At 44.1% G+C, this 26,086-nt stretch overlaps 1 protein-coding gene across 3 annotated transcripts in view; it reads right to left on the bottom strand.

Annotated features, from left to right (window-relative positions):
* Window positions 1-26,086, bottom strand: part of LOC144694889 (endoplasmic reticulum aminopeptidase 1-like) — a 92,768-nt gene that overhangs the window by 35,528 nt on the left and 31,154 nt on the right. For all 3 annotated transcript variants that reach the window (XM_078565624.1, XM_078565640.1, XM_078565631.1), the window contains 4 exons: window positions 23,035-23,148; window positions 12,383-12,514; window positions 9,875-10,006; window positions 7,146-7,229 (listed from right to left, as the gene is read on the bottom strand). In XM_078565624.1, coding sequence (XP_078421750.1) covers window positions 7,146-7,229; window positions 9,875-10,006; window positions 12,383-12,514; window positions 23,035-23,148 — 462 coding nt within the window. The remainder of the gene's footprint in view (window positions 1-7,145; window positions 7,230-9,874; window positions 10,007-12,382; window positions 12,515-23,034; window positions 23,149-26,086) is intronic.

The following is a 26,086-nucleotide window of genomic DNA, read 5'->3' on the forward strand; positions in this document are numbered from 1 at the left end:
ATGCTACTGTGGGTACACTGCCATCTTTTATTCGGCTGCTATGCACTAATTATCTCTACTTCCTTTCATAGGCACCTCTGCCAAGCGCCCGAGGCCGTCAAACAGCCAGGCCCTTAGCTCCCAACCCAAGGACACCTCAAATGAGGAACCTGAGGGCAGCAGCACTGAAGGCCAGTCACAGCGCTCACCCACACCCCCCCACCAGCACAGAGAGACATACCTGGGTGGGACCTAGTACTAGATCAGCCTCTGGGTCACGGTCTGGTGAGCACAGCGCACAATCTGCTCCACAGCAGGCAAAGGTAGGGAGATTGAGGTCGTCGACACTCAGAGGACTACTGGGGGCCATGATTCTGCTGAGTCTAAGTCTGATGATGAGCCTCAGGACTCGGTCTTAATTATCAGTTGCTGGGGCTGCAGCGATAATCGCGGGAAAATCAGGAAGGGGTGTCAGCTGCATTCCTCCAAATTGCAGCGTACGATGGAGGAGTCCGTCTGCTTTCAGTCTGAGGTCATAGCACCAGCATGTCAACGCACCGAGGTCAACACTAACAGGATGGCGGCCGCCACGGGGACTGTGAACCAGGACATCACTCCTGCACTTCTGCACTCCAATGCTGTAGCTCTTGGTGGCATCCAACAGAGTCAACGCGAGATGGGTGTGGAGAACCTTGATCTCACTCCAGCTGCCCCTTACCCTCAAGGCATCAGCCAGGGGCCTGCGGGCACCCATAGGGAGGAGGACCAGCAGCTGGGCACCCCAGGGCCATATAGTTAGGTGACTCTGGGACTCTCTGGCCCATCCAAATCCTCTCTTCCTGTGACCCCATCACCTCCAGCTCCACAGGCCGAGGAGGGTGCACCAGACCACAACAGGCCAAGTCCCTGCAGGTCTCGGCCCTCCACAGGACGCCTGCCAAAGTCACCACAGACACAGGGCATAGCAGTCAGCAGCCTGCCTTCACCTCCGCTGTGGATGTCGGACAAGCACCAAGACATAGCAGTAGGGTTAGGAAAGTTACAAAGATCTACGACCACAACTGTGGCACAAGTGTTCATAACATGTATATAATGTACACAAATGTAAATTGAATCACACCTATTTCACATCTCTCGTGTATGTCTCCATGTTATGCTGAGCTGTGTTGCAGTCACTCAGATGACACATCATGGTCCCTCCCCCCACTTGCTGCACATGTCGCTAACATGGGTGTCTCGTTAAAATAGTGTGCTTCCATATCACCACAGTGTCTGTACCTTTTGCATATCATTCTTGACATCAGTGATGTCTCAACCTTAATGTTAAGTGTGCTTATGAAACAAGCCTCGCTCACATGCTTTGCAGGGTTATCTCATGTCTATTCTTGGCTGTGTAGAGTGAGGCAGAGCTGTGCTCCGATCTCATCTGCATTTGTGAAAGGTGAAAGTGTAATGTATAAGGAGAGATGTGTTCACGCATGGAGAAGGGTCACTTAATGTGAAATTCCAGGTGCTCTCTGTCTCCTGGCAGGGTTTTCATGCTATGAGTCCATACTCAGAGCTCATGTGCACTGCTGTCAGCCAACCGCATTTTTGACTTTCAGAGTATATATCTGCTAAGCTCACCAATAAGTGAGGACACCTCGCTACCTCAGCTTGGCCCCTCTCAGTGGTGCTCAAATGTCTAACTTTGAGCGTCTCTCACCCTGCAGTTGTGTGTCTTGTGAGGATAAGGCTTTCATCATAATCTAGGGAGGCAGCACTGAGCATCCCCTCGCCTGAACACTCACTGAGATCACTGCTGCTAATTCCAAATGGTCATTTCCAGAGGCCAATTGAGGCTTTGAGCAGGTTCTGGAAGTGCACATGGTTGCTTTAGACAATGTGGAGGGGAGCAATGGGATAGGAGCGAGGATGTACTGAAGTTGAAGTGTGCTTTTTATTAGCAGTGACACGTGCCCTTGAGGGCTTCATGGTGTGTGTGCATTTTGGTCTTGGCAAGGACCAGGGCTGGCCATGAGGGCACAATGTCTGTGTTAAAGAGGAGGCATTCTAATGTCTGACAGGCAAGTGTGTGACACCGTCACAATCAGGTGGTCTATATCCATATCAAGCGGAGGATAAATGCAGCTCAGGATCCCTAACTGAGAGTGCCAATGTCAGTGTGATTTGGAAGAATGCACCACTGAGTCATCTCTAAATGGATTCATGGCAGTGGGATGTCGTCGGCTGCCTTGTCCAAAGTGTGAATTATCTGATTCACCATCAATATTACACAGAGTGTGTAGCTCCATTGCTTTAGATGGATCTCCTTGAGGAGCCTCATCACATTGAAGGCACACAGCTACAAGACCACTGAGGATCGACCAACAGCTCCTGGCTTTTGTAGGGTGGCTGGGGTGCAGGAGAGATGCTTGAAGCAGCAGCGCCTTCTGATGTCTGATGCCGGGACGCCCTCCTCCAGTTAGCACCTCATCTCAGCAAAGACACATGCTCCCAAGGCTTCATCATCTTTCAAAAGATCAGAACAATGTGAGCTTCATGTGTAACTATTTACTCTCATATTGAAGTGCATGGGTGAAATGAGAAGAATAGCAATGCCGCTGCTCATGCTGGCCCATGATACAGGGCACTTGTCCAAGAGAGTGCTCACTACAACTCATCATTCTCCTGGTGGAAGTTGGTGGCTTCCAGGGCCTCACGCGCATGCCTGCCTTGTCTCGCCCCTACTATATGACCTTTTGCCCTGCAGCCTTGTCTTCCTCAAACTCATCACTCTCATCCCTTCCCAGGAGATGTGCAGCTCTTCCATGTGGCAAATCCTCCCCCGTTTGCACCGCCAGCCTGTGCAGCATGCAGCAAGCCACGATGATCCATGAGACCCGCTGGGACTGTACTGTAGTGCCCCACCAGATCTGTCCAGGCATCGGAATTGCATCTTTAGCCTCCCTATAGTGTGTTCCACCAATGCTCAGCTAGCGCCATCGGCCTTGTTATACCTTCTTTCTGCAGGAGTCTGAGGCTGCTGCACGGGCGTCATCAGCCACGTCCTTTGCCGGCACCATTTGTCACCGAAGATGTTGTTTGATCCCTCAAAGATGCCCGGGATCTGCGATCTACTCAAGATGTATGAGTCGTGGATGCTTCCTGAGTATCTGACACAAACCTGTATGATCAGTTTCTTATGGTCGCAGACCAGCTGAACATTGAAATTTCCAGTTAATGTATTGGAGTGTCTGTTGCCAGGGAGTTTTTATAGCCACGAGTGCACTCATGGCTATAAAAACTCCCTGGCAATAGGCACTCCAATAGAACCCTGCACCTGTGGGAATCCGGAAATCCCAGCAAAACCCAGTGATCTGGCAGCCTGGCTTGCTTAATCCCTGTCAAAGTTGACATAATTGTGGGCCTTGGCAAAAAGGGCGTCTGTGACCTCATGAATGCATTTGTGAGTGAATGCTTGAGTGATCCCGCAGAGGATCCCAGGTAGGAGCCACTGGTGTAGAAATTCAGAGCAGCCCTTACATTCAGAGCCACTGGTAATGGATGCCCTCCCAGTCAAGGTGACGCCAATTCCTGGAGAATGTGGCAAATGTGAGTCAGCAGATCCCAGGACATGCGGAGCCAATGACAACACTGGTTCTCGCTCATCTGCAGATAAGACATGCAAGTTCTGTACGCCCTGGGTCTTGCGAGCCATCTCCGCACGACGTCTCTGTGAGCCTCCCCCTCTGTGTCCGGAGGAGGCCCTGCTGGCCTTGGTCTCAAGAGTCTTGCTTCTCCCTTTGGCGATCCAGGCACCTCCATTGCAAACTTCTCCTTCTTCTCTCTTGCCTGTAAGCGATAATACAGGCAGCAATAAATTTAGCCTCCATCTTCCTGATGATCTCCTCTCTGCAGCATCAATGAGAAAGCGACAAGTGTCAGCATTAGTCTCCAAGGGTCCTCTTTCCGTCAATGACTCACCAGTGAATGTGGGTTCAAGGGCTTTGTTCTCATGTTGAGAGTACTCGTCCCTGAAATGATGGTCAATGCGGGGTGCCTATCGAGCCCCCTCCCCCCACCAACCCCAACATGACCAACTGCTATGAGATTGCATGTGCTTGGATGTGCTGCTTTCAGCCCTCATTCACTGCACTCTAATACTACACTCTTGGGAATAAACATGAAGGTAAATGCTCGTTCAGGAAATGAGATTATTTGAGAGGGGCCTGAGGCTTCTCTTCAATGAACCGTCCAGCACCAACTTTCTAACAGGCTTCTGGAGCTTGTCCATTCGCCCAATTGTTTTGGTGTTTGTTATTACGCTGGGGAATTTCCACACTGCTAACAAAGGGTTAAAACAAGGAGATTGATTAGTGCTGCTTTGCAGGATTAGTCTTCACTTTCCTGATTCCTTGCGCTGTCATTGAAAAGTTCCTAACATGTCTCAGCTGTACCTCTCCTCATTTGGGAATGCACAGTTGCATTAAAGGGTGCCCCTTTAATCAGCCCTCCCAGTGCATGTACCTATCCTCCAATCTGCCCACAGTGCTCTCAGCAGCAGAGCTTCTCCTCATTTTAAATTTGCACTGCGCCATCGCTGCAGATTGGAAGATGGTGGTGCTGAGTTCTCACTGCCAGACCAGCTTGGACCCTCCCTTTGTGAATGTGGAAACTCCTCCCATTGACCTGGAGGAGCTTCATGTTCAGGTTTCCCTCCCTCACAGACCTCCCCATCCAACCCCTGTATTCCTTGATCCCGTCGTGCTTCTGCTGCATGTCCACTTGTTAGCTCCAGAACATTTTGAAGTGGATGTGCGTATGGCCTGTGTGGACCTCACCCATCCCCATCTTGAGGCCACTTACATTGTTCAACATATTCACCCCACTGACCCTCCCTCCAGTCATGTGTCTAAGGGCAACCTTCCCCACTCATCACCCCCAGTGCAACCCTAACCCTGCAGCTCATTAAAAGCCACCCATGCCTTACCGCTGGTCTGGTAGTTAGAAACTTGACACCTGTGACACCTCCCTGAAAGCGGTGTGGTGCTGCCTGCGAAGCCTGGTGCTGCTTCCTGCAAGCACTGTGTGATGCAAGGTAGGCGAACTATCCTCAAAGTGACAAGCGAAGTGCAGGTCACCAGATGCACGTCGCTTATATCCTATTGTGAAACATGCTATTCTAACTGCACGTCGATGTGCCTGGATGATCCAGCAGGGGAGATGATTTTGGTGAGCAGGGCTTATAATGACAAGCAAATGCATTAAAATTACTTTCCCAACATGCCATGGTGGGAAACTCGGCCCGCTGTTGATGGGTGAAGTAGACAATCACAAACAGGTTTCACAGTGACGTAAAACCAATTTTTGGCCTTCTCACTATAATTTTACGCTGCTGCCCACCATGACGCCCGCCACGAACGGGCACGGAAAATCCCAGCCTAGGTCAGGCTGTTGCTTGACAAATCTGTGGGATAGCCCTCTTAATTTTGCCACAAGCCCCCAGATGTTTAGAAGGCCTTAGTAAGGAGAGTAAGTATGTCAGTTTCATTTCCAGTGCCTAGGTTGATGCCAGGTGCTCTGTCCGATTTTATTCAATTTCAACTTTGCTGCCATCGTTTGGTACAACTGAGTGGCTTGCGAGGCCATTTCAGAGGGCAGTTAAGGGTCAACCAAATCAGGTATGGATGGAAAATTTCCTTTTCCTAAAGGACATTTGTAAACGAGATGGGTTTTAACAATAATCCGATAGTTTCATTGTCACCATTACTGAGATAGATTGTTTAAAATTCAAGATAAATTATTTAATTAAATAAATTTAATATCCACCATCTGCTGTGTTAGGATTTGTACCTGCATCCCCAGAGCATTGGTCTGGGCCTCTGGATTACTTACCACCACACCACCATCCATTTCCTAAATATGTATTTTGGGTTTGGCTACCTGGATGTTTGACATCCACAGAAACCTTACCAAGGTGCTGAGAACTTTTGTTGAGCTGATACTAAGTGCATGTTCTCTCCCCATAATTATGAACTCCTGATGCCTATTCAGCAACTCTAAATGGAAAACCAGTGTGTGGATAACAGGTAAGCACAGGCTCAGGATAAGCAATGGTGACACTGCTACCCAATCTGGGTAAAATATTCTGCCAACACCCAATTCGCACGTTCGTGAATAATGACCATTTAGCAATGATTCTGGTGCACCAACAGTGCCTGCAGAACAGTTGCCCATGTAAAACACTGCCTCCTGACATGAATAGGCAATAATACTGGGAGCAGAAATACTTTCTTTAAAACATATACATAAATTGGAATGATGAACAAAATACTTTGACTGAAGATGAAGTGAGTAAATGCAACAGAAGTTCACATTGAGGTAATTAGTTTGAAGCTTTCTTGGAGTACAGGAGAAATTGCTGTCTCCTCGCCACAGTTAACTTCCAGCGTCTATCAAGCTATACATGGGGCGGGGGCGGGGGGAGGGGTGATGGGTGAAGGGGGAGTGGCACGTTCTCAAAATATGCTAATAATCTGATCTTGAATTATTAGCAGGTTGTTTCTGCATTAAGCATATTGTGGTGCCTCTGCTAAAAAGGCTACGTCTTTACCAAGCACCATGTGCACCAGGATGTCTTCCATTAGCAAATGACAATTTATGAATTACAAATTTGGTCATGCTATCTTTCTGCAACATACTAAACTTTTCTAACACTTGGAGGTTGAGACAGCCTTTCATGGTTCTAATTTACATGAAGCAATAACACATAGAAGTTAGCAGCCAAATTTAATCAAAATGAACCAGGTCCGATCAAAGAGGCATTTCTTTGTGCTATCTTTATTCAATGGTAAATTATTCATGGTGGTGGGTTGACTTTCATCTCAGAAAGATGTGTGATATGCTCCAAGAAACTGGAGAAAACAAATTAATTTGAATGTGAGAGGCTCAATAACGAGGTGCAAGAAATGTAGATTAATAAAATACAGCGGGTAATACACAGAACATCACTTTTAGAAATACTAGTTAAAATAACATTTCAATTAGATTTTACAGTCAGACATAAAAATTAGACTTTTGAGCACCCAATTATATTTCAAAACTTCAACTTTGATTTCTTGCTGAATGAAAATCATCTGTGAATAACACCAACAATTTGGATTTCTAAAAACATGTTGTCTTACCGAACCAGGAGGTAACTCTGACTTTCTTGAGCAAAATTGTTGCTCATTTAGTCTGCTTCCATGTGTATCATCTGATGGACAAATCTAGAAAAAGAAAATATGGGATTTACTTTTAGGCTATTGTTTAAATATGGAATTATTTAAATTATGAGAAAATTAAATAACCGTAAATATAACATTACCCTTCTGCTTAAATTCTTGTAAAATGGCAAAACTCTGCTGCCTGTACCCGAATTCACACCAAGTCCCATTTATTCATCCCCTGTGCTGACTGATCTGCGTTAGTTCCTAGTCCACCAGTGCCTTGATTTTAAAATTCTCATCCTCGTTTTTAAACCCCTCAATGGCCTTGCCCTTCCCTATCTCTGTAACCTCCTCCAACTCAACAATCCTCTGAGAACCCTATGTTCCATCAACTCTGGCAGCTTGTGCATTGCCCACTTACTTTGCCTGCATCACTAGTAACTATGTATTTAGTCATCTGGGCCCTAATGCCCAGTGTTCCCTCCCTAAAGCCCTCTGCATTTCCCTCACATTCTCCTCATTTAAGACACTGCATAAAAACGTTACTCTTTGACCAAGGTTTTATCACCTGCCTAATACCTCCTCCTTCCATAGAACAAGTGCAATCTCTCTCCTGTGGACCCTATTCCATTTCATATCCTGAGGGGTAGTTTCGCAAAAGTACTCACTGATCTCTAATCAAACAGAAGTCCAAATAATCATCCATGTAATCTTGACACTTCCCTCTCTATAGTCAAACATCAGCTAGCATTTGTCTGAAAAAAAAACTAACATGGCCTCAATTGTTCTTACTTTACAACTGCTCCAATAATCCTGCATTTTGGGAAGAAAGTTTCTTCCAAACTCTGGTCTCACTCAAAGCTGGTTAATTTCAAGCCTGTGTCCTCTAGTCCTGTGTTCATAATCCAGCTCATCTGAAAACCCTTTAGATACCCAAGATAGGATTCACACTATCTAAAATTAACTGAATTCATAAAGGGTGAGGGTGGGGAGGGAGCGGTGCCTCTTGCCAGGCTACTGCTGCCAAGTGGAGGCCCCTCCCCACAGTTTTGTCTCCCAAGTCCACCCTCCCCCATGCCCTGTCCAACATGCCCGACCACACCGCTTCTCCTCACCGGGACCTGTCAGCCTGGCCCCAGCAAGATTCCAGATGTACCTGAATGTCCAGGTCCATCGCTGAATGCCACCTCCATGGCCCACCTGCATTACCAACAGTGGCACCCACTCTTCTTGGCACTGCCACAGTGCACAGCTGCTGGCCTTCGATTGGCTGGTAACTCTATGAGGTGGACATCCTCCTGGAGATGGATGGAGTCTTGCCTCATACTAAATGAAGGGCCGTCACCAAAAAAATTAAAGCAGCAAGTGCCAACCAAGCAGAGGCCATCTGACATTTATGTTGCAAAGCAGGGAGCCCATCTTGGTCATCTCAAAGGCCAGTTGCGCGTTGAGTGCCAGCCTGTCCCACTGCCTGGTAAATCAGGGCTGAAGCAGGATGAGGCTCTTAACTGGGCATTAGTTGTCCTCTTAAGGGCCTTAATTGGGCTATGGGTGGGCAACCAAACCAATGCCTCCCCCAGTGCTCATAAAATCACAGTGAGGGTGGATGATCAGGTGACAGGCTTGCCGCCTCCGATGGTCCAGTACCCTAACTTACGGGTCCACCTGCCTGCTTTCCCACCTGCGGGTGGCCCATAAAATTCGGCCGTTTGATTCAGGCTGCTTTTTACAGATCTTTTAAAAGGAAGTCAGCGATTAGTTAAAATTATTTCACTTCAAATTGAATTGCTGGGGAACTTTGATTATGAATACCCTCAATAGTTTCACTCAGTAGATTAGCATGTAGCCATTCCAGCTCCAGGATCCAAGCTTCAAATTACCAAGGCTCAGGTACCAAGATTGATCAAATTAAAATTTCCTTTTTGTCATTCTCTCTGGTAGTTAAGGTTTTGTATAAAATGAGCCTGGAACACAGCACGAAACATTATTCATGACAAACTGACACCAAATCAATCATCTCACTCAAAGGTGTCACATGAAAACGAATAAAGGAAATTAAAAAATTCCCCCTGATCAATGAGGATGAGGTGCTCAGACACGAGGCTATCTCTTCTGTAATTGAAATTAAAGTACATTTTTCAATAAGAAATTTTGCTCTGTTTCTGCCTGTCATTTTGGATAAACATAAAAGTAAATTTTAAATAGATCAACTTGCTCACAGATTGCCAGCACTTCAAATATTTAGTTGTAATCTTCCTATCTAGAAGATACCAAGCAAAGAATCTAACTGTTTCCCCACAGAGAGAAAACAAATCAGAAGTCAAGGCACAACAGTGGCACTGGCAGATGCTCTGGCAGCAGGCCACTGAGTAACAGGGACTAGTACGTGAAATAAAGTAAGCACATCAAAAAAAAATGGCTACGAGTTTGTGAAGTAACTACTTCAAAACTGTTCAAAAATGTATTACAATATTTTGGTGATTTACAGCAGTTTATCTCTCCATTACTATTATTCCATTCATCCATTACTAGTTAGCATCCTTGACCAAAGAAAAGTGGCATACAGGAAGGATCATGAATACCCTCAATAATTTTAGTCAGAGAGTGCGAAGAAGGAGAATAACATAAAAATGTTGACATGAATCATCACACTACAGGGACTATATTAACAAAAATGATTTTACATATTGAGTACTTGAGCTTACATTAGTCAGACTGTTCCACAAATCCTCATTTTTTGCATTTCCATAACTATGGCGCTGTAGGTACTTAATAACACCCACTTTAAAAACATCTTCTGTCAGGTAGTCCATCAGCATGTTCAAAATGCAAGCTCCCTGCAATTCAGACCAGTCAAACGTTATACCCATAATCTCTTACATTACAACATTACTGCATTGTCAAAGACAGTGCAGGCCAATTAATCTTACACTCTGCATTTATTGCAAACATATTTATGTCAAGTTGTGGCATTAGCACAGTGTCATCAAGTCCCATTAATTCCTGATCCTATGTAAATCACCAAGTTTAATTATTCATTCATAAATCTTTTTTTTTTAAAAGAAGCCAAAACACTTACTTAAAAAATACTGAAAATTTTATTAGGTTCACAAAAGATTTTCATTAGATGGATTGAAACTAGTACAGATTTCATCAAGATTGTATCCATATTGTATTTTACACAGAAGGAAATAATTTGAAGTTAATTTGTACATAATAATCCTAGGTATCTATATGGTTATATTTATCATATACTAGTGTGTCAGGAAAGATAAGAGAACAGAATGTACATGTCATATCCCCACTCACAAAACAATTCCTTTATCCCAACCTGTGGCTTCCCAACCAATTACTATCACATGTCACAAGCTCACTACCAATTGCATTCACTCTCAATTTTGTTAATAATCTCTTGTGCAGAACCTTATCAAATACTTTCTGGAAGTACTTATAGGCAACATCTGTAGACATCCACCTTCCTCCTGACCTCTTCAACAAATACAACTAGATTAAGTTCGACATGGCCTATACTTCTCAAATCCATTCCCCATTCTCTTTGGTCAGCTCACACATGTCCATGTGCTCATTCACTCAATTTTTCAGAACAGATTCTAGTAGCTTCCCACAGCCGGTATTAAACTAACTAGTCTCTTGTTTCCTGATTTCTCCCTCCCTACCCCACCTTCTTAAACTTTGCAGAGACCTTTCCATTCCAAAGGGCACATTGCTTGAATCAAGGGAATTCTTGGAAATTTAGAACCAACACACCTGTAATATTATTAATACTCTAGAGTTAAAACCATTAGGGGTTTGGGTTATCTTAACTCCCATTACTTTCTCTGTCGCCAATTTTTTAATCTGCTAAATTCCTCCCTAATCACTACACAATTCTGAATGAATCTTTGAGGAATTAACTCATTTCCAAATAAATGTGGTAAATTATTTAGAGGTCAAGCATCCTCCCACTACATTAAAAAAATCAAGTAATAAGCTACACAATGGCTTGGATTTTTGGTGAGTCGGGATGACTCTGGAGGACTTTAAAAATAGTGGGCAGGTACTGATTCTGAGATTCCCGATCCCATTCCCAGGCTGTCCAATTTTCAGGGGTGCCTTCTAAGGGTGCAGGCTGGTTCAGGTTGCAAGCCCACAACTGGCACTCCTGACCTGTCTTGCTCCATTGCAGAGATAGGTATGTCCTAGTCCTCCACAATTTTCATGAAGTCATACCATGTTTTCAATGAGTCGTGGTTCATGGCCCCTCAGAGGTGTTGTGTACCATAGTGCACATGAGGGGACCTTTTAAAAGGTGAGTTCAAAAGGTTCTCCTCATGCCCCTATGCCAAGCTATGCCCCCCAAACACCCCCGCGCCCTCCTTCCCCATGGCCTCTTGTGTCTCTAATGCCAAGTTATGGCACTTTCTTGCCCACTGACCCACTAGACACAGTATAGAACATATAGTGACAATAGCATGTGTGAAAGAAGCTTTAAAAAGTTATTCATTCATTATTTTCCATTATGTTAAAAAAGTCCTTTCACTACAGACCAATAAAAGTGTCAATCATCCAGACCTTTAAAGTATCAATAACAGAAACTGGAAGCACTTGAAACCTCTTAACCTGTGTAAATAAACATTGTGAAATTGACAGCAAAGATTGGAGAGTCAAAGCTGTCAATCAGGAAATGTTTTCTCTAGGGCTCAGGTGTTTCAAAAGAGCAATGGATGTTTGGCTCTCAGCCAGGCATACGTAATGAGGCTTGGCTGAGAGGCCAGAAATCAATAAATTTGATAAAACACTGATGGGACATAATGGGCATAGCCTGGCACAGGGGCTGAGGTGGCACGGATGGGGCATGGGGAATGAGGCGAGTGATGGAATGTGCTTGTATTTTATTTTAACTGGGATGAACTCCCACAGCACCATGGCAGGCCTTTAAACCACCTGCTTCAGCACATGGCAGTCCGTGTGTATGCCTCTGACCTCTTTCAAGGATCAGCTGGCCTGACTTCAGCCCACACCCACCCCCACCCCAGCAATGAAGATCCCGCCCTTGCAGGCACTTTACCCCAAGGTAGGTGGGCCGTGCCTGGAATTTTCCCAACCTCCCTGCCTTGGTGATGGAAATCCAGGCCAATGACTCTGTTTCTGCTTCTTTGCTGAAGTTGCAACTTGGTTGAAAGCAACCATAGGTTAATTTCTCATCTATTTACCTTCTCATAGGAGACATTGTCAAACATTTCTTGGATCTGTGCAGGGTTTTCCACCGGAGTTGATACTGGATGTGAAGAATTGAAGGCATCTACGTCCATTGCACTGAAACACTTATCCAGGAAGAATTCCCTCTGTGAGAAACAAAAGGATTTAGACTTCACTTTTGAAATTTCACATTTGCACTTTACACACAACTTTTCCAAAGCTGTGCAAATGGTAATTAGTCTGTTATTTAAACAAAACTGAACAAATGTCTTAACAGTTAGTGCCACAGGAGTGGAACAGATTTAGGTTTGGATCCTACGGTTCTTACGTCCCCTTTCTCAGGCACTGAGTAGGGTCATTGGCATTTCCTGATTGGAAGAAATAAAATCAGAGGACAAAGTTACACCTGGCTGGACCCCACTGCTTCTCTCCAGGAATCAGTGACAGATGCTTGGAAGAAGGCCAGACATTCATTCTCTTGCCTACAGAATTATCAAACCAATAGGATGAAGAAGGGGCCATGACTAAAATGTGCTAACTTTGCCCATTTAATTTTAGTTTAGTGTCTATCACAGTAGATAAGCAGTTTAAAAATTACTGCAGCTCTAAATCTTTTATGATTCGTAACTGATATGATGTTGCAAGTTTTGATATTTACAGGATTTAGAGAAGAATAATTCAAGGTTAATTAACACTGGCTTAGTGGCATCATTGGCAGTGCATTTCAAATCCGAGTTCTCAGCTATTCAATGTTCGTGAAAGTCCAATAACTTTTTTCTGGGATATATGAAGAGTTCTTACATTTGAATTTGGAGTCAACTTGAAATTCTAAGAAAGAAAAGCAGCCACTTCAAAACTCCAAAGAAAGAGAAAATCAGATTGTAGCTCCCAAGATGAAGTTTCGATTGATACAGGCTCCTGCAGTAATAAGATTATATATATATTTTTTTAAAACACTGCACCTAGAAGGAGCTGGGACCAAATTCCTCACATGGAGGTTAATTTGTACTATGGGAAAGAGTTTAACCTAATTTGGCTGGGGGATGGGCACCAGGATGAAGCATTAGAGATGAGAAACAAGATGCAGTGGATTGAGAGAGAAGAAAAGCACTGTTGTAAAAAATAGTTCAGGCAGCAAGCACAAGGCAGTCCATGATGAGTTTGGAGGGCATGAACACCGGGTAAATAAGGTTGATGAGCTGTAGGCACAAGTCACCGCAAGAGTCCATGATATTGAGCCAATAACACAGCCCTGGTTTAAAGAGGAGGAGGATTAGGAACAAAAGAACCAAAGGTGACATGAAGGAAAAATTGCTTATGCAGCGAGTTGTAATGAATCTGGAGTGCACATCCTGAAAAAGAGGTGAAAGTAGATTCATAGTAACTTTTAAAAGGAATTGAATAAATACATGAAGGGAAAAAAATTACAAGGCTATGGGAAAAGAGCAGGGCAGTAGCACCAAATGAATAGCTCAATCAAAAGGAATCAGCATAAACACGGTGGTTCAAATGTCCTTATGAGCTATACTATTCTATGGTTCTATAATGTAATCAATTACAAAAAGTTAGCTTAACATTTAACATTGCATTCCATTTCTTAGCTGAAAAAACTTGTATGATTATTTAACTGCACTTTATGCATGTTACCATTGGTTCACCTTTTGTAGAATGAATTTTAATAGTTTTAAATTTAAAAGAATATCCAAAGACACTCTTGTCTTCAGTGCATGAATATAGAGATCCTATGAAGGTATGGACAATTCCAGTAGTTAAAAATTTCTAACAGAATAATTCTTCCATTTATTATACTGGATCATTGTTGAAATTTCCCCAGCTATCAAGGCTAATGAACACATTCTTTAAGACTTAACAATTTGGGACTTAACAATTACATTTATCCAAAATACAGAAGCTGAATAGAATCATGAGCAAATTAGAAAAGACCCAAAATATAAGAGAAAAAGTAAAAACGTTGTTGAAGGATGTAACTTGTTCAAAGAGTTATTGTGAAAAGGTGAAAAAAATTCATTATTTTATTTGGAATAATTACCTAATACCCCTGATATACTGTTTGTAATGTACCAACTGAGTTGAGTTTGTGCAAAGAATGGAGAATACCGAGTCATATCAGCCATTTGCACTGCTACAGTGGGAATGGGTGAACTAGTTTTTTTGTAAATGCACACTGCAATGCACAAACCCAAAGGGTGTAGTTGATGACTGCAGGACAAGATTAGGCTTGTAGAATGGGCAGACAAGTGGAAGATGGAATCTAATGCAGAGAAGTGTTAGGAGATGTATTTTGGCAGAAGGGACGGGGAGAAGCAATATGAACTTAAAGGCACAATTCTATAACAGAGGGACCCAGGGGTGCATGCGCATTGATCTTTGATTGAGAGCGTAGTTAGCAAAGCTTGTGGGATCTTGGCCTTCATAAGTAGAGGCACCGGGTACAAAAGCAGACAAGTTATACTGAATGTTTATAAAACTCTCATTAAGCCCTAACTACAGTTTTGCATCCAGTTCTGGTCACCACACATTAGGAAAGATGTGAAGATCCTTGAGAGCATGCAGAGCAGATTTACCAGAATGGTGCTGAGGATGGGAGATTTTAGCAACAATGTTAGGTTGGAAAGGGTGGTGTTGTCTTCCTTGAAGCAAAGGAGATTGTGGGGAGATTTGAGAGAGGTATTCAAGATTATGACAGGCTTAGATAAGGTAGACAGGGAAAATCGCTTCCCATCAGTTAATGGTAGATGGACTAGGGATCACAGATTTAAGGTTTTGGGCAATAGATGCAGGGGAATGTGAGGAGGCAAGTGGTAATGACCCAGAACTCAGTGCCATGAGGGTGGCTGAAGTATTATGAGGGACTAAGACCTCACACTGTATATTTTCATAAAATATATATATCTAGATATGCTCATTGCTACTTCTAAAATTTTACAACAGAACAAAGACCTTTAAAATGGCTGAACCTATGTCTGTCTGTGACCCCCAAACAAAAGACGCAACCTGGTAGTTTCAGAAAAACCAGCACCTCGTTATCTCTTAGGGGTCACTAATGACCATCTGTGGACTGCACAACCCAAATTCAAAGAGAGCTATATAAAGGCCATCAGCTTTTAATAAGCCAGACTGGTCAACAGGAGATGGATTATCTGCTAAGACAAGGGCCCCACAACTTTCCTTTTAATTCTAATGGCTGAGACATTCAACAGTCTTTGGAATCCAGATGATGGATTCATATCTTTCGTCAAAGACCTGGTGAAGAGGTGGGAGTTATGTGACATGGGCCCTGGCTTGTGGAACAAGTAATATTGCCTTTCTGAGCTTCACAGCTCAATCTACTGTTTACCATCTAACTAGAAACCTTACAGGCAAGGAGCTCTGCCCAAGTGGAATACCTGGCCACAATCTACACTGCTTCTGATGGAAATTCTGTGCCATCAGCTACAAGACTGATTCATCTCTGCATGCTTATCTCATTGTGTGAAGTCAACAGCATTGGAGAAGTGAATTATTCAGCCCACCGACCTCTGTGAAGGAATACCTCATTGGGCTTTGATTGGGACCTCATGTGAACCAATATTTATTTTCTCTGTGGTCTATGTAGTGTAAAACTTTCTTTTCTCAAACCCTCTCTTTACTGTCTGAGCATGGAGACAACATTGCGACCCTGCTCTTGTGTTTTGAGTGTGTGCAAATAAACTAACCCTTTCTTAGTTCATCCTATCTCGAGTTTGCTGTGGGTCATTAATAGAAAATTGGGTCACTCAAAAACCATGGAGTTGGGAAATACCCCACCGCTTATAAATAGGGAAACAGGTCAAAACACCTTTCTGTTTATGGATGGGTGGTGGGAGAAATCAGTACTGTTTAAAGTAATTAACCCCTCCTGTCAGTAACATGCATAAACAATCATTTTTTTAAAAAAAGGTAGGATAGAATGATGATACAGTCAGCTCCATTTAATGAGAAAGCAATGGATTGGCAATACATGTGAAAAACAGGTAAATCAAATTATCTGGTTTCTCCCAGCTGCAGTTACATTGTGGTTAGCACAAATCAGAATCATTTTAATCCACTGCTCATGAAAGCGCATTCATTTATGATTTTAGCAACATCACCAGGAGGCTTTATAATGCTTCCTTTGGATCTGTTTCACTGAAAACCTCAGTGTGCTAACCTGCCCAAAACATGCAATAAAACACAAGGGTAATAGAGTAATTATAAAACAGTAGACTGATCAAAGGATACAGCTTACAGTTTATAGCAATCATTTAGGTCAGTTAGATGGATCTCTGGAAGGATCCCAAACTTCTGGTGCAATAGGTGACCAATACATGTAACTTACTGTACAAAACAAGAACACAAGAGATAGGAGCAGGACTAGACCATACTGCTCCACCATTCAATACGATCATTGCTGATCTTAGGCTTCAACTCCACTCTCCCACCTGCTCCCCATATCCCTTGATTCCCTCAGAGACCAAAAATCTGTCTATCCTTACCTTAAATATAGTCAACGATGGAGCATCCACAAAAATCAGGGGTAGAGAATTCCAAAGATTCACAACTTTTTGGGTGAAGAAATTTCTCCTCATCTCAGTCCTAAATGATCAATCCCTTATTCTGAAACTGTGCCTCCTTGTTTTAGCTTCCCCAGCCAGCTGAAACAACCTCTCAGTGTCTACCCTGTCAAGACCCAGTCTTTAATGGTGTATTCAATGAGAAATGTCTACCTAAATGGATTTTCATTATTTGTCTCAAAGCTTTGTTCATATACTAATTATACCAAAATTGTTCCAGCACTAGGACAGCTTAATTCCTGCAAATGTTAATGTATGCTGTTTGACAGACCATGGAATTGATCAAATTGACCTCTCACAAATTTTTCTTTAATAAAGATTCTTTTCTTCAAACAATTTATTTTAAAAAAACTTTTGAGCAAAACCTGTAGAAGCTGATGAAAAATGTTTCATCAGTACAACTGACTGAATGATTTTCAAGCACATTGGAAGTTAGGTACACTGTATGTGATCAGGCTGTACAATCCCAAAGAGTCTGTTATTGAAGGAGGCTCAACTTCTAAATAACATCTTTAATAAAACCAATAAAAGTCACAAAAAGAGTTCAATGGGTCAGTTGTTTATACTGAGAGAAAAGTAGATACAAAAATATTAACATGAACATTCCAACAGGAAATCAAGCTGTGCAGTCTTTGCAGATACAAGTGGCTAGAAATTAGTTAGCCTGATTGTTTTGGGTGCAAGGGCTGCAATTTGTGATCTGTGGTGAACAACATACAAACATTGTGTACCAACGTCTTCTGAATGGTTGTAGCATTGGCCCGAGCAGCCCTCACACTGTTGTTAGCTACTGAACATTGTCTGTGGCCTCTGTGCACAACAGCAGGAGAGCCCAGCAGTGTTACTGCAAACCTATTCCTTCTTAAAGGCAGGCTGAATCTTAAAGGGAAGCTGCAGTTAACAATATTATAGCAATATAAATTATTGCAAAGTAAACAACAGAGCAGATAAAAGCATCAAAAGTGATGTATATAGAGTTAAAAGCATTAGTGATATAAGTGAGATGGAGAAATGCCCTGGGTGCAAAGGGGGCAGGAGGCCCACAAGGTCTACTCACAGAAGGGAGTGGGAACAGGTGAGCAAGAAGGTGAACTCACAGAGTTTGGACTCGAGACCCTATCAGTAGTGCCACAAGAGGTCTAAGTGATCTCACGTGGGTGGTCAGCATCAACGAATGCATGTTCATGTGCTATCTCCTACAACACCAGCTTCTCACACTGCTCAATGCACCACATCCCCATCACTCACCCAGCAGCACTCCCTGCACTCAAGACTCATGCCTAACATCCAAATACTCCACCTCATAAGGCTCACACACCTACCAATGCTGCTGGCCTCACACCCACCTCTCAGTGCCTCCAGCTATTAAGCTTAGGCAGGCAAATCACCCAAACACAGACCTACAGGCTCTCCCACAGAATGGAGGCCAAGTGCACTGAGTAGCTTGTCAGGTAGGTGGTGTCATGTGAAGATGCATTCACTGACCTTGACCAGTCTGAGGTCATTTGACTTCTTGTGGCAACACTGCAAGGTCTTTAGGTCCAGACTGACGGAGTTGATCTCCCTGGCAATTTTCTCCCATTCCCTTCTGAGGGTGATCCTTGAGGGCTTCCAGGGTCCCTGTGGGACCATAGCATCTCTCCTGCTCATTTGCACTACTTATGCCTCCAGCACTCCATCACTCTGGAATCCTCTGCTCTGGTTCAATTAGCAACAATTCACAATGCAGCAATATTTCTGTGCACTTTCCCTTTAAGGCACAACTTACCTTTAAGAAAAACAGACTGGTTCTATCACATGATTGGTATACAAGGCTGCCAGGCTCTATCCCCAACCCCACTGTGTGCAGAAGCCACAGGCAGCTTGGAGCAGCAGACAGCAGTGCAAGAGCAGCAATCCAACACTACAATCATGCACACAAGGTGGTACACAGAAATTGAATCGTGTCCACCTAGATTTGCATCAGCATGGACATACTACGAATTGTGAACTCCATGCCCCAAAATCAGGCCAGTTTTTAGACCAATACTTTCCATAAGGTAGGGAAGTTAACATTTCTCCTTTATATCTACAGAGAATGAATCAGTGAATGGCTCCTTGTCTACAGCATGACTTCCAGTCACTGTCTTGCTCCAGCTATCAAACAGCACATGAATCAACTGAAATTCCATCCCTCTTGTTTCGAACCCACCCAGGATTACAGGTATCTCCGGGACATAAAACGTTTCTCGGACTGCTGTTCCCGTCGCATTCTGAGATCCACACTCAGTGCCATGCGCCGCCATATGAACACACTCGACCTCTCCCTCCAGCAGCACCGCCGCACCCTTTTTCAAAGCTGCGCGTGCCCCCAGTTTCATTTTATTCTTCGCCTCATCCGTCGCCTCAACAAGAAACTTTTTCTCTTTCTCTCAAGTGCTAAGGAACGCAAGCTCCAACAACTCATCGACTCCAACACCCATCGGGGACCCTCCACCCCTGCTTGTCCCTCCGTCCTCACCCCATCTTCCAATCCCAGCCCCAGCCGTGTATTCACTATACCCCCTGACCTTCCCCTCTCCGATGCTGAACGTTCAGTGCTCAGCAAAGGACTTAGTTTCATACCCTTACGCCCTCATCTCAATGAATTTCGGGCTCGGCATGATGCTGAACTCTTCTTCCGCCGTCTTCGTCTCCGTGCTCACTTCTTTGGGCAGGAGTCCTCTCCCCGTTCAACGGATCCTTTTACCCACCTCCAATATTCTCCCTCCACTTGGACCCCTCCCTCTGGATTCTTACCTTCTCTTGATCTTTTCATTGAGAACTGTCGGCGTGACATTAGCCGTCTCAATTTCTCTGCTCCTCTCACCCATTCTAATCTGTCTCTCTCTGAACTCACTGCACTCCGTTCTCTCAGGTCCAACCCCAACATTGTCATCAAACCCGCTGACAAGGGTGGTACTGTTGTTGTCTGGCGCATTGACCTCTACCTCGCGGAGGCTGAGCGTCAACTCGCAGACGTTTCCTCCTACCTCTCCCTGGACCATGACCCCACCACAGAACATCAAGCCATTGTTTCCAGGACTGTCACTGACCTCATCTCCTCTGGAGATCTTCCTCCCACAGCTTCCAACTTGATAGTCGCCCAACCTCGGACGGCCCGCTTCTACCTCCTACCCAAAATCCACAAACAGAACTGTCCTGGCAGACCGATCGTGTCAGCCTGTTCCTGCCCCACGGAACTCATTTCTCGTTATCTTGACTCCCTTCTCTCTCCCCTTGTCCAGTCCCTTCCCACCTACATCCGTGATTCCTCTGACACCTTACGTCACATCAACAATTTCCAGTTCCCTGGCCCCAACCGCTTCCTCTTCACCATGGATGTCCAATCCCTCTACACCTCCATCCCCCACCAGGATGGTCTGAGGGCCCTTAGCTTCTTCCTTGAACAGAGGCCCCAACAATCCCCATCCACCACTACTCTCCTCCGTTTGGCTGAACTTGTTCTCACACTGAACAATTTCTCCTTTAACTCCTCTCACTTCCTCCAAATAAAAGGTGTGGCTATGGGTACCCGCATGGGCCCCAGCTATGCCTGTCTCTTTATGGGGTATGTGGAACATTCCTTGTTCCAGTCCTACTCCGGCCCCCTCCCACAACTCTTTCTCCGGTACATCGATGATTACTTCGGTGCTGCTTCATGCTCTCGTCGGGACCTGGAAAAATTTATTAATTTTGCTTCCAATCTCCACCCCTCCATCATCTTCACATGGTCCATCTCTGACACTTCTCTTCCCTTCCTTGACCTCTCTGTCTCAATTTCTGATGATAGACTGTCCACCAATATCCATTACAAGCCTACCGACTCCCACAGCTACCTCGACTACAGCTCCTCACACCCCGCTTCCTGTAAAGACTCCATCCCATTCTCTCAGTTCCTTCGCCTCCGTCGCATCTGTTCTGATGACGCTACCTTCAAAAACAGCTCCTCTGACATGTCCTCCTTCTTCCTTAACCGAGGTTTTCCATCCACGGTCGTTGACAGGGCCCTCAACCGTGTCCGGCCCATATCCCGCGCATCCTCCCTCACGCCTTCTCCTCCTTCCCAGAAACATGATAGGGTCCCCCTTGTCCTCACTTATCACCCCACCAGCCTCCGCATTCAAAGGATCATCCTCCGCCATTTCCGCCAACTCCAGCATGATGCCACCACCAAACACATCTTCCCTTCACCCCCCTTGACGGCATTCCGTAGGGATCGTTCCCTCCGGGACACCCTGGTCCACTCCTCCATCACCCCTTACTCCTCAACCCCCACTTATGGCACCTCCCCATGCCCACGCAGAAGATGCAACACCTGCCCCTTCACTTCCTCTCTCCTCACCGTCCAAGGGCCCAAACACTCCTTTCAAGTGAAGCAGCATTTCACTTGCATTTCCCCTAACTTAGTCTACTGCATTCGTTGCTCCCAATGCGGTCTCCTCTACATTGGAGAGACCAAACGCAAACTGGGCGACCGTTTTGCGGAACACCTGCGGTCTGTCCGCAAGAAAGACCCAAACCTCCCTGTCGCTTGCCATTTTAACACTCCACCCTGTTCTCTTGCCCACATGTCTGTCCTTGGCTTGCTGCATTGTTCCAGTGAAGCCCAACGCAAACTGGAGGAACAGCACCTCATCTTCCGACTAGGCACTTTACAGCCTTCTGGGCTGAATATTGAATTCAACAACTTTAGATCTTAAACCCCCCTCCCCCCATCCCCACCCCGTTTCTTTTCCCCCCCCCCACCCGCCTTTTTTTTCAATAATTTATATAGATTCTTCTTTCCCCACCTATTTCCATTATTTTTAAATCTAAAACTAAAACCTTTAGTCTTTCCACCCCACCCCCACTAGAGCTGTACTTTGAATATCCTGTCTTGCATTCTTAATTAGCACTTTTCTCAGACAAAGACCACCACCTTCAACACCTCTTTGACCCTTTTGTCTCTGACATCTTTTGATTATCTGCTCACACCACACCCTCAATGTGTCTCTTCCCCCCCACCCACCTTAAACCAATTTATATTTCTCCCTTGTTGAAACTATGCTTCAGTTCTGCTGAAGGGCCATGAGGGCTCGAAACGTTGACTGATTTCTTCTCCGCCGATGCTGCCAGACTTGCTGAGTTTTTCCAGGTAATTCTGTTTTTATTTTGTTTTGGATTTCCAGCATCCGCAGTAGCTTTTAGCTTTTTGTTTTTAGCACATGAATCATGCAACTTAACTGTGTCATACAGAATATATACACCTCCCTCTCAGGGCCTGAACATATCTGAACTACACTAGCTGAATTGAGCAAACAAGAGATATCATCATGTACTTCAATTCAGTATCTTTGACAAACCTGTAGTATAACATTCTGCACAAACTTACCTTATTCTCCCATGTTAAACCTTTTAGCAGCTAAATCAAAGGTGATAGTAGCTAGAATTTGACAAAATACAAAATTTCTACTTATTCTCTGAAACATCTCACTGATTAAACATGAATGGCCATTTCTTATTTTTATGGCACTTCATTTTCACAGTTACACCTCTTTGTGAAAGACAGTGTTTGGCTAAAAAAAGCACAAGAGCAGGGAGGTAACTTGTTCCTAAGCTTTTAGCTTCTATCATCCATTGATTAGCTGCTAAAAGATGGAGCAGGGCAGATTAAGGAAATTGAAAATCAAACTTTTGATAAGCAATAAATAGCAGCTTACATTAGGTGCCTCCAAAAATTAGGACCTTGTCACATGTAAATGGGAAGTTTGAATCTGTTTGTCACTGTTCATTGGCAGACTACAGCATCACCACCTTGAGAGGTAACACTCCTGCATCTGAATCAATGTACCGTAAATATGACTTGCCTATTATCTTTCTGCATTTCCTCAAGCTCCATCAGCTGGAATCAATGGTTCAGCTGGTCTTTTCCACCAAAAGTAAATGTGAGATATTTGTTACAAATCATTAAGTACAATTTCTATGAATGGATAGACTTCACCACTATGTAACAATGGCCCTGATAAAGACTTGGATTCACTTATATTCTTCAAAAAAAGCTGGTCAATACTTACAACTTGCAGCTCCGGGTGCGTGATGTTAACTGAGATAATTTCCATAAACTTGGCAAATCCTTCATTCAGCCAAAGATCATTCCACCACTCCATGGTTACCAAGTTGCCGAACCACTAAGAGAAATATATTTGCAAATGTCATCAGCAACCTGCTGCCTACACAGACAATATTTCCACACTGTCAATCAGTAAGCATACACACCACATTTTGCGAAGTAAAGCTGTATGGTGAGACAGCACATTAGAGTGCCAATACTTAATGCCCCATCGAGAGACCAAGGATTGAATCCCACTTCTTAGAGTTCCAAATCTGTCACATGTTGTCAAAATTGTTGTTAAGAGTCCCTTGAGAGTAAGTGAAATGTCAGAGACAAAGTCATTCCTGAGCCACTCGTGAGCACCCCTGGTGGCTGATTAAGAACTGCAATGGTGGAGGCTGAGGGGCTGGTTCCACATCTCTCCTCTTTATTACAGGTGGTAAGAAGTCAAAGAGGAGAAGATAAATAAACTCAAAATTGCTTAACAAAACTCACCGTCACGTCACTAAGACAATTCCATTTGGGAGTTTTGTCTCCCCCCTCCAAGGTTCCACAAACCAACTCATTTTCGGCGCCAAAGTACATTACTCATACACAGCAGACTCCTGTGACCAAGAGCGACATCAAAGAAACTCCAGCTTCAGGGACACTACTCAGGCATAAAATGCAGTGAAGGTCCTTAAAGAACGGAAGACAGCAGAAACTGCAGCGCGGAGAGTAGAGGAGACTTCATTTTAAAAAAGAGCGTGGGGAATGTCAGAGACTTCATTTTTAAAAGAGCACGGAGAGTGGGGAGACTTCATTTTAAGAAGGGTGCGGAGAGTGGCGGAGACTTCATTTAAAAAGAATGTGGAGAGTGGCAGAGACTTCATTTTAAAAAGAGCATGAAGAGTGGTGGAGACTTCATTTAAAAGGAACGTGGAGAGTGGCAGAGACTTCATTTAAAAGGAACGTGGAGATTGGCAGAGACTTCATTTAAAAAGAACATGGAGAGTGGTGGGCACTTCATTTTAAAAAGAGTGTGGAAGTAGCAGAGACTTCATTTTAAAAAGACCGTGAAGAGTAAGGAGTCTTCATTTTAAAAAGAGCGTGGAGAGTCGTGGAGACTTCATTTTAAAAAGAGTGAGACTTCATAAAGAGCGCGAGAGGGAGAGAGCAACGAGACTTCATAAAGAGCGCGAGAGGGAGAAAGCAACGAGACTTCATAAAGAGCGCGAGAGGGAGAGAGCAGCGAGACTTCATAAATAACGTGAGAGGGAAAGAGCAGTGAGACTTCATAAAGTGCACGAGAGGGAGAGAGCAGCATCAAGAGGCGCAAATGGGAGAGAGCAGTAAGACATCATAAACAATGCAAGAGGGAGAGAGCAGCGACACTTCATAAAGAGCATGAGAAGGAGAGGACATGATAGGTGAGTGACAGGTGAGTAAACACTTTATATAAGTTTAAGATATGTCAGTGCAGTTCGGCCATGTGGAATGTGCATTTTGTGGGATGTGGAACATCATGAAGGCACAAAGTGCGCTCGATGACAACATCTGCAGGAAATGTTATCAGCTGCAGAAACTTGAGCTCCGGGTTGCTGAACTTGAGCAGCGGTTGGAGAAGGGCGAGAGTTCCTGAAGCATATTCATGGTAATTTTCTGGAGCAGTATGTTTCCGGTCCAACGAGAAGCCAGGCACTGTTGGACCTGGTTCTGGGGAATGAGTTGGCCCAAGTGGATCAGATAACAGTGGGAGAATATTTAGGAGACAGTGACCATTGTATCATAAGGTTTAGGTTAGCCATGGAGAAGGACAAGGAACAATCCAGAACAGGGATAATTAATTGGGGGAAAGCCAACCTGGGTGCGGTGAGACTGCATCTGAGTCAAGTGAATTGGAATCAAATGTTGGTGGAAAAGATGGTGGCTGAACAACGGACTACCTTCAAAGAGATAGTATTGCAAGCAACGTCAAAGTTCATTCCCTTGAAGGGGGAAGGTAGGACAAATAAATCCAGAACACCCTGGATGACAAGAGAAATAGAGGTGAAGATGAAAAGGAAGAAGTACACTTATGATAGATGTCAGGTAGAAAATACAATGGAAAATCAGGCTGAATATAGAAGGACCAGAGGGGAAGTGAAAAAACTAATCAGAAAAGCATGGAGGGAGCATGAAAAGAGACTAGCAGTTAACATAAAAGGGAATCCCAAGGTGTTCTATAAGCATGAAAATAATAAAAGGGTGGTAGAAGAAAGGGTAGGGCCAATCAGGGATAAAAGAAGAGACTTGCATGTGGAGGCAGGAGAAGGAGCGGAGTTATTAAACGAGTACTTTGCATCTGTTTTTACAAAGGAAGAGGATGCTACCCAGACCGAGGTGAGAGAGGAGGTAACTGGTACACTCAAGGAATTTACAATTGAGAAGGAGGAGGTGTTAGAAAGGCAATCTTTACTTAATATAGATAAGGTACCAGGATCGGATGAGATACATCCTGAGGGAGGTGAGAGTGGAAATTTCAGAGATAATCTTCCAGTCTTCCTTAGACACAGGGATGGTGCCAGAGGACCGGAGAATTGCAAATGTCACACCCTTGTTCAAAAAGGGGTTCAAGGATAATGCCGGCAATTCCAGACCAGTCGGTTTGACTTCAGTGGTAGGGAAACTTTTGGAAACTATAGTTCACGGCAAAATCAATAGTCCCTTAGACAGATGTGGGATAATTAAGGAAAACCAACATGGACTCATTAAGGGAAAATCATGTTTAACTAACTGGCTGAAGTTTCTTTGAGTAGGTAACAGAGAAGGCTGATAAGGGCAATGCCGTTGATGTGGTGTATATGGATTTTCAAAAGGCATTTGATATAGTGCCTTGTAGACTTGTGAGCAAAATTCTAGCTCATGGAATAAAAGGGAAAGTAAGCACTTGGATAAGAAATTGGCTGAGTGGCAGGAAATAGGGAGTAGTGATAAATGGTTAATAAGAACAAAAAATGCTGGAAAAACTCAGCAGGTCTGACAGCATCTGTGGA

The sequence above is a fragment of the Cetorhinus maximus genome, chromosome 2, assembly GCF_964194155.1.
Source record: "Cetorhinus maximus chromosome 2, sCetMax3.hap1.1, whole genome shotgun sequence".
Taxonomy (NCBI): Eukaryota; Metazoa; Chordata; class Chondrichthyes; order Lamniformes; family Cetorhinidae; genus Cetorhinus; species Cetorhinus maximus.